The sequence below is a fragment of the Typha latifolia genome, chromosome 10 (genome assembly GCF_019914945.1).
Source record: "Typha latifolia isolate L0001 chromosome 10, TyphaL0001v2, whole genome shotgun sequence".
Lineage (NCBI taxonomy): Eukaryota > Viridiplantae > Streptophyta > Magnoliopsida > Poales > Typhaceae > Typha > Typha latifolia.
Window position 1 is genome coordinate 8,436,162 of NC_133095.1, and position 9,930 is coordinate 8,446,091.

The 9,930-nt window shown below is 33.5% G+C and overlaps 1 protein-coding gene across 3 annotated transcripts in view; it reads right to left on the reverse strand.

Moving 5' to 3' along the window:
• Positions 1 to 9,632, reverse strand: part of LOC140795872 (DNA polymerase eta) — a 31,813-nt gene extending 22,181 nt beyond the window's left edge. The window contains exons 1-7 of one of the 3 annotated variants that reach the window (XM_073148635.1): positions 9,384 to 9,632; positions 1,691 to 1,811; positions 1,484 to 1,595; positions 1,192 to 1,359; positions 912 to 1,076; positions 507 to 610; positions 177 to 296 (exon numbers count right to left, since the gene is read on the reverse strand). In XM_073148635.1, the coding sequence (XP_073004736.1) occupies positions 177 to 296; positions 507 to 610; positions 912 to 1,076; positions 1,192 to 1,359; positions 1,484 to 1,595; positions 1,691 to 1,811; positions 9,384 to 9,459 (866 nt within the window). In that variant the 5' untranslated portion in view covers positions 9,460 to 9,632. The remainder of the gene's footprint in view (positions 1 to 176; positions 297 to 506; positions 611 to 911; positions 1,077 to 1,191; positions 1,360 to 1,483; positions 1,596 to 1,690; positions 1,812 to 9,383) is intronic. The other 2 variants (XM_073148636.1, XM_073148637.1) reach the window with 2 other exon arrangements.
• Positions 9,633 to 9,930: the final 298 nt, after the last annotated feature.

Below are 9,930 nucleotides of genomic sequence, written 5' to 3' on the forward strand. Positions count from 1 at the left end.
AACTCTACCATATGCGGAAAGATTGTTATTTAAACTCTGCTCTCCTTCAACTTAAGCTTTAAGAAATTGCAGATTCCCCAACCATGAATATTAGATTATTTTCCATGACTATAGGCACAACTATCTAGTCTGATAACTTCATGGAAAGTAGTGGTAAATGATAGATGATACCATACCCTGTATTTATGCCATAATACTCTTGTAACTTTGGTTCAGTGAAGTTCAATAAATCACCGACTGTGTTCACTCTAAGGTCAGTTTGCAAAGAGCTGCCAAGCTTCCCTCCAAGTTGTTTCCTGGAAATTTCGGGTCAGCTGGTGATTGGAAAACCATTATAAGAGGACAGACACCACATAAGATCATTAAAATATGTAAAATTGATAGACTTTTCTACTCAAACTTTTGAATAACATTAGTGCTGCTACTTAGAAAGTCAGAATCTGACTGGTTTCTGTAAGTGACACAAAGAAATACACCATATAGAATGCAACAGGTTGGTGTATTACATTTTCTTTACTGGCAAGGAAGCTAATAGATCCTTTACTGATGAGGATGGAACAACTGTTTGTTGAGCTGGTTTATGCATGGAACTTGCAAGCTTGGCTAACATCTGCCAGAGTAACATTAATGAACTCAATGAATAAACAGATGCTGAAAGGAAAGCAACTGGTTAGAAAGATACTGAGTGGGAGAGAGAGAGATGTTCTCTAGAATATTTGAATTGAAGCAGACCTAGGAAACTAATTAAGCGATATGCTGCCAAACCTCAATATGTCGTCACCTCATTATCAAACAAATCAGAAGTTAAGAAGATATACTTTAGAATACATTTTTGGAGGCATTTACAGGATATCTAGAGAAAAACATGAAAAAGAAAAATGTATTCACTCTCTATCTTATTTTTTGACTACCTTGTTGTGAGCAATACCAGCAGAGCATGTGAATTTGGTCTCTTCCAAAACTTTGGCCCGTAGCTGAGCAACAATAATAGCTCCACAGGCCAATAACTTTTCCTGATGATCAGCATCAGTTCGACAGAACCACTCTATCAGACTCCTTTCCCTGTTATTGCTATCCTAAAGATGACCAAAATCTATGATCAACATTCCAAATAGAAGAAACATGAAAAGGCCAAACAATAATAAAATTTTGTATCAAATGGGGTAGCAATAAACTAGATTTGTATCTTACACTACTAAGGCCCAATATATTTGACTTCAGAGCCTCTTCAGTAATTGATTCCAGCATCCCTGAGGGAGTTTCTAGGAGCATAGACTTAGCTGCATCAGTAAGGTCAAGATAAACTTCATCGATTGATGCACGCTCACATTTTCCTCTCATTGCTAGGATTTCAATAACCTGGTTAGGGTAGAGTCAAATTATAAGTTCACTTTACCATTAGAAGCCTTCTAAGATAATCGAACACTAATCAAAACTTTAAATCATAAAAAGGTGAATTTAATCTTATTTGTCTCTAACAAACCTCAGATCCAGCAGCTCGATAAATATTTAAATCAGCTTTACCATGAGCAACTGGAACTTGAACTAACTGGATACTTGGACAGATCTTTTTGGCCTCATCTCCCCGCATAGATCTGAGTAAACCTCAGTTGGTAACAACAATCTTGAAAGCTAAATATAGTGGAATTAATTGATTAATCATCCCAAGATGACAAGAGTATGGACGAACCGCTTCACACCGAATTTTCGAGCTTCATAACTGACAGCAATCAAACCACCACCTTTCCAGGAATTATACTGTACCACAGCAGTTGGCAAGCCCCTCAGTTCAGGATTTCTGCGCTGCTCCACTGCAAGAAACTATATAGTTAAGAGAAAAACGAGAGTGACCTACACATCATTATGCAAAAGGAATTAATAGGCTTTGTTCCATGTACTCATATCAGACTCAATATTATGTTGAAGTAAAGGATCTCCATAGAGCACCTTCGAAAATAATGATGACATGAGTAAGAGAACTGATAATGGAGTGTTTATTAATTGTTCTTAATGTCATATTGTGTATCTTTCAGTTATTGTTCTCTATCTTGTTTGATAAAATGCACAAGGATCTTCATAAACATTACTTCAAACAGAAGATATGAGAAATTCCAAATATACTTTTCTAGCATAAACCATATTTTATCAATACTTTGCCATAACAAATGTTTACTATAGAATCACTTTCTGCTACAGTTTAGGAAGGTCATCAGCCAGAAAACCATATGGCCTAGCTACTTATTTACTGTGTATACAAATGATCTGATAAATACCAAAGAAGCACAGAGAAGAAACATCTTTTCAATACCAACACTTTTGAAAGTTCGGGGGAGAGATAGAAGCCCTAAACCAACTAGGTAAGATTTTAAAATAGACATCCCAAGTCAAAGTCGAAAGTCAATAAAACAAATCCGAATTGGTTTAGAGAAACCAAATCTCAGTAGGTCTTTTACTGTGACAACAAAAAAAACCTCTCTCATAGAGAAAATTACAAGCACGCTCAAAGTTGATCGTCTTATTTCACCAAGCAATAGAAATAAAACTTACTTACAACCCCTTCTGATACTCCAACACCGTAGTCTTACGTAATCCCTGGAATAAAAACTATATAATTATGGCTCAAAGTTGATCGATCTTATTTCACCAAGCAATAGAAATAAACTTACTTACAACCCCTTCCGATACTCTAACACCGTAGTCTTACGTAATCCCTCGAACAAAAACTATATAATTAACTACACTTGCAAAAAAAATCGCCCCCTTTGGTAAAACCCGAGCAAAGAGTCAATCCTCAAAACAGCATGTGTTGAAGTTGTTTGATGTCGACGAGCATTTCATCTCTTTGCGATGCTACTGGATCATCATCAGCTGTAGCTCAAGCAATTGGACAATTGTGAAAGTCTCCTCCTCTAAATATAGAACAGAAACTCTAAGAGGAAACTAGAAAACTCCTCTAAGATAAGAGTAGAATTCCTAGAGTTCTCCTTCCAATCCAATCCATTACCTAATCTCTGGCTTTCAGCTTCTTAAATAGAGGTTAGGAACATCCTTAATTCATGTTAGGATAAGCCACAAAAAGGAATCCTCAAATTTGTTTCTAATTCAGAACCTTCTTTTGTTGTCCTGCACATGTCGTCTAGGCATCACTTATCTCATCCAAATACCACTTAAGTTTTTTTAAGTGAATCATTCCGACTGTTTGGATGCCCTTGTTCCCATCCGGATGAGATCCTAAAAATTGAAGCTTAAATTCTCTTTTCTTTTTCTTTTAACTTGATTTCTTCACACGATCTGATTTTTCATATGTGACTTGACCATACATATGAATCTAATTTGTACAACTCAAATAAAAGTAATTTTGTCCACAAATTTGTCATTACAAAAATATTGCTCTTACAACTTTAAAATTGCAAATGCTAAAGTTGAACTTATGAATTTAGTAGTAGAGTTTAAAAGTATACCCATTTAAAAGAGAAAAAGGAAAGCATGATTTGCAACTAGAGGTCTCAATTACTCAAACATAAATTCAAATAGTAAAATCAATATTTTGAAAGACGGTCGTAGTTTATAGGCAATCACCCTACCACATAGCACCCAAGCAATATGCGAGTGCCAAGGCAGTCTAACAATTTTAATATATTAAAAATTAAAAATAATTATATATAATATATAATAGATGCTATATAAAAATTAATAATGATTCATCTAGCAGAATAGCAACTAATTTCACAAATAATAGTCACAATTACAAACAATAATTAGCAGAACAGCAAACATACATATTAGTAAATAGTAATCACAAACATTAATCTACACATACTTGTGGAAAATAAATAATAATTCCCAAATAGTAATCTCTCTCAAACTCTCTATAGAACAGCAATTAGCAAACATATGGGCAGAAAAATAAAATAAAATAACACCCATTCTGTTGGTTAAAAAAAAAGTAAAACTAAAAATAACACCAAAACCGCCAAGGCCGCCTTTCAAAACAATGATTGAAATTACTCATTAAGCTCCAAACCTCCACACAGAAATCAGCTAAATATGAAACTACATAATTCCTAGCATTGAGTTATAATTAAAAAAAATTATAGGAAAGAATGCCAAAGCGTACGAAAATTATCCTTCCATAAGTATATTCTCTCCAAGTATATGATCAAGGCTACATGTTTACCTCTGTTTTAGAGTTTATAAATATTTACTTTACTAGCTAAGCGCACAATTGTTCTTCATGTCATGAACAGATCTGAATGCATCGTACTAGAATATAGCAGGAAATTATGCCTTTAAGATAGTTGACCAGGGAACTTAATGCCTCTTTTCCTTGCCAATATTACTTTATGATCAATGATCAAAGTGCAGCAATTTCCCACAAATTTATGGACTTCTGTAACTCAAATCAATACCAACGTAATGGACTTTAATCTTCTTAAGGTAAGCATCAAACCTATGTACCTAGACACTAGCCTTGTAATAATATCCACATTTCTAGTTTTTCACAATCTGAATCTAAGTAAACCTTCATTATTGCTCTTCTATGCTTAATACAAGTACATTACGAATATTTGGTTCTTTAATAAATAATACACTCACTCACTTATAAGAATAGATTTTTATATACACACTAGTAAACGTATATATACCAACAAGTTCATAATTAAAGAAACAAGAATTTAGAAGTTCCTTGAATCTAGGTTAACGATAAAGTAGGTGATACCTTCAATGATCCAATTCGGATAGGTTCAGAAGCAAAATCCGGATAACTTGAGGTCAATATCATTAAGCCCTCATTTGCTTTGAGCTCAGCGAGTTCCTTAAACTTAGTCAAAGACCCCTAGCCAAGTTTAGTAACCAAACACATTTTTATCTTTTTTTATCCCTAATTAAATTCACTCCCCGATAACTAAAAAGAAAATAAAATAAAAATTACAATATAAATTCAAATTGATTCCGGTGCATAACTTAAATCTATCAATTTAATGTCTATCAATATTCTCTCTCTCTCTTCTCTCTCATTTTCAAAATTTTCATATTTTTTATTATAAAAGAGGTTGTCTTTCAACATAGATGTTAAAAAAAAAAAAACCTGCAAGAAATTAACCGTATAGACCAGAAAAAAATTTCAAAATTATTAAAAGAAAATTACTAATAGGTTTAATATGGGTTAAAAAATAATTACTGATATAAAATTAAATAACTTACCGACTTACAGTGTTTAAAGAAGATTTAATTATGTCATAATTATCAGTTTACTGGCTTGCATAATGAGTTTTGCGGGCTTACAAGGCTATAAAAAGAGGAGGGAAGAGTAATAAATTTGATGTCAAATCATGTCAATTCTATCAGACGAGTTATAAATTTGACGTCAAATCATGTCAATTCTATTCTCTCTTTCTCTCCCTCTCTCCCTCCTGTCTTCTCTCTCACCGTAAGCTATGGGCATAGCTAATGAGAGACTTTGGAAAAAAAAAAAAAACTTCAACACCATCTTTCTCTTGCTCTTACTAGTTATCTAGGACCCACCAGCCGCACAGTGTCTCCAACGAAGCAACAAAATTTGAACATTACTCACGTCCAACAAGTACTGTCTTCTCAACCAATCGTATCGTCTCAAAGAAATTCACTCCCCGCTCACAAAATATTAATTATAGTAATGTTGTATGTTTGTATGTTGTGGTAATATATTGCAAAATTTGAAGTGAACTTTAATTCCAGCTCATGTTTATTGATGGTCGAACGGCTCTTCCAAAATATGTTTTATAGACAGTGATTTGTAACCTTGTTGTATGTTTGTATATTTGGCTAATATAGCAAAATTTGAAGTGAACTTTAATTCAGCTAATGTTTTATTGGCAATTCCACCTCATGTACTATTGATAATTGTTGAAGTTTAATTGGTGCTCATGTTTTAAAAATATATTTTTTGATAATATACATTGCAAATAAATATTTAGAAAATTTTATTACTAAATATATAGCACTAAATTTTAAATATAATATATCTAGTAAGAAAAAGAAATTGCTGGGTTATAACTCGGCAAACCATCTAACCAAAATGGTGAAGTGATAAAACAATATCGCTTGCTGCCTTATGCCTATTAGCTAGGTTATAACCCTGCAAGGACTGTGCTAATAAAAGGTCGCTTGCTGGGTTACCATTAGCTAGGTTATAACCCTATAAGGACCGTGCTAATAGAATGTCGCTTGCTGGGTTACTATTAGCTAGATTATAACCCAACAAATCCTGTATTTATACCCATATAATTCCGCAAGGACTGTTCTAACAGAATGTCGTTTGTTGGGTTATAATCCAACAAATTCTGTACTTATACATATTAGCTAGGTTATAACCCCGCAAGGACTGTGCTAATAGAATGTCGCTTGTTGGGTTACCATTAGCTAGGTTATAACCCCGCAAGGATGGTGCTAATAGAATGCCGCTTACTGGGTTACCATTAGCTAGGTTATAACCTAGCAAATCTTGTACTTATACCTATTAGCTAGGTTGTAACCCTGCAAAGACTATTCTAATAAAACGTCACTTGCTAGGTTACGATTAGCTGAGTTATAACCCAGCAAATCCTGTACTTATACAGTTATACCCATTAGCTAGGTTATAGCCCCGCAAGAACTATGCTAATAGAATGTTGCTTGTTGGGTTATCATTAGTTAGGTTACAACCCAGCAAATCTTGTACTTGTATCCATTAGCTGGATTATAACAACTCAAGAACTATGCTAATAGAATGTCACTAGCTGGGTTGTAGCCCACTGCTAATTGAATATGCCGCTTGCTAGATTACAACCAATTAACGAGGTTATAAGTCCGCAAATATAGAAGCCCACAAACCCTTTGAAGTATGCTCTTAAAACTGCAAAAGACTATTATAAACACTATATAATATTTTTTATATTATAATAATGAATATTATCATGAAAACAAAAGGGCATTTTTGTACATCAAATTTACATATCACCTATTTCTCTCCAAATCAATATTTTTTTCACTTTTTCATATCACATCACAAATAATAAATACACTCTTAGCCTAATCATAACCAAACACTACACTATCTTAACCTAGTTCAAGGTGTCTAAATCAGGACTAGAGAATGGGGTTAGCTAATTAAGTTCGAAGCTTAGCCTCAAACCAAACACACCCTAAAAAATTAAGGAATCATGACAAAAAGACCAAGTACAAACAATGAGACTATATTGTTATTTGTGGTCATACAAGAAAATTAGAGAGCACTCCCCTCTAGAAGTCTAGCAAGGATTTATATTCTAGGCCACATGCTAATGTAGGTAAAAACTGGCACTTCATGTTGTATCTCTATCATAATTTGACTAGCACTACTTGATAATGATTTCTTGATTTCTTTGTTCCAAAAAAGTTATATTCTAATTGATCTTCATATGCTTTCCATTATCTAATCTAAATCAATGAAAGTGCTTCACTTTGTGAATAAAAGCATCCGAAAAGAATCTAGTTTCATCTTCACAATGCATAGAAATGATCAGCTTGTCCTACGGATCAGGGTTTTGTAGTTGGAAGTCACATTCAAAGAAAAGTAAGTTGGAAGCTTTCATCCTATAAAGCATGGATACTTCATTTGCCTCTCCATACCAGTATCTCATATGTATTAAATACCAAATATGGCCCGATACATATCAAATGTGACTAGAGGAGTATCCAAATTTAAAAACAAAAATTCCAATACGCTCTAATACGACAAGATACGGCTCTGATATATTTCTTGATCATCAAATCATTTTTATTTTATTCTTTTGTGCATAAAACATATACTTTATATGTACATATAATTATCTAATCCTTCATGATATTTTGAGGCTTTGTTTATTTGATAATAAATTAAATATATAACTTGAAAGCCATCTAAATATCCAAATTAATTGTCGATTAATAGTTGAATTAGATTTCAATATTTCACTAACATTTTGTGTTTCATATCAGTAGTTTTTATAATATCATTCTAAAGTTTTAGGCATATAGATACTAAATATGTAGCTTTCTTTTCTTTTATCTTATCATTTCTGGGATAATCATTTTTTACTATATAATTGACAACAGATTAAAAATTTATCTATTTATTTATTTATTGGCATATCCATACTATATTCATATCCTACTTTTAAGAATTTGTCGCATCCCCGTACCATATCTCTATATCCCCATATCCCGAATCCATATCCGTGCTTCATAGCTTACATCCAACTAGTTGGCAAGGTATTTGCAAGTACTCTCTTTTGTTTTCAATGACCAGGAGATATATTTGGATCATCAAATGCTCATTACCTAAACTAAATTTCTAAAGTTCTTTATCCAAATGTACATATCATGTTTCTATGTCCTTACAAACTTCCTAAAAGAAAAATGAATAGAACTACAAATCATTTAAATGGAAATCGAAAGCCCTTTGAGTCCTGCGACTTAGTTTGGCCTCCCAAGTCTCAAGAGTTTTGCGGTACTTGGTTAACTAAACCAAATTTCCATTTATTTTAAATATATTTACTGAGAAATGTAATGAAATCATAACATCCTACAACTCTGATATTAAAGAAAGGGCCTTTTGCATATCACCACCTGAAATTGTGCTTACTACAAAAAAAAAAAAGTTTTAAAAAGAATTGGTTGTTTTATGAGACAATTGAAAATCGACTCCGCATCATAACGAAAACTTTTGTAGAAAAACTCCAACTATCTCTCTCTCTCTCCCTCACCCTCTCTCCAAAACCTCGTTGGAAGGTAGCACAGAAGCCACCATGGCCGTCTTTGAACGGAGGCCAAATTGATCACTGCACCACCTCTAGCAGAAAGATTCGAACAGGAGAGAGGTACAGATGAGAAGAATATTTTCATCAGTAGAGAAGAATATTACATGAAGATTCTGTGCACGCTTTATAAATGCCCAATTTTTGCACTTTCTTCTCAACATAATTAATGAATTACGAGGTTTTAAGATTACCTATATCCTTCTTTTATTTCTATAACAAAACATTCTTCAAAACCAGAAAAAGGAAGAGAGAGAGAGAGAGAGAGAGAGAGAGGCTACAAATGAAAACCAATTAAATGAAAAATGACCAAAAGGATAAAACGAAGATAATTCTTGCAGAAATTTTTGTTTATTATTGAACTGATAGCAGAAAAGAGACTCGTCCCAAGAATGGGACAGAAACGAAGGAACACTACTAGATTTGCTACTTCAGATTTTAAGATTTCGAAAACAAACAGGGATTCCAGTCATCTTCAGAAGCTAACATTTCGGAGCGCGGTAAATATACAAAGAATTGGTGAAATTACGACTAGCATCGAGATTTAAGAAGAAAATAGAACAGATTGGGAGCGCATCGAGGTCGTACCTTGGACATAGAAGCAGTCCATGTCAACGTGAGCGATCACACGGGGTTCTTGCGGCTCCGGCCGAGCGATCGGCATCTCGCACTAGCGCTCGCTTTCTCGATCTCCTTGCGTCGAAAACCCTTACACTACCGTTCGGAGTCTTACTTGGGAAGCGCATGGACCGGCTTCAGACCCAATTCGCGCGCCAAATACCCAAATGGATGCAGGGCAGGCGTAATTGAGAATTCTACTTAAGGAAACATACATTTATTTTATCACAATGTTTTCTTATATATATATAGCCCTCTTCATCAAAATTAGAATATTTATATTTCAATTCATCAAAATGTAATATCACATGCTAATCTAATTATCAATTTACTCTTAGATATCTATCTCATCAATCTATTTTATATCAAATTAAAAAATGTTTATCATAATTTTATAAAAGATAGACTTTTGCAGTAAAAAAACACCTCTATTATGGAATTGACAAAAATAAGCCCCACATTATCGAATTGTAATTTCGGATCTTTTTTATTGATTTACCCCCAATAAATTTTAAAA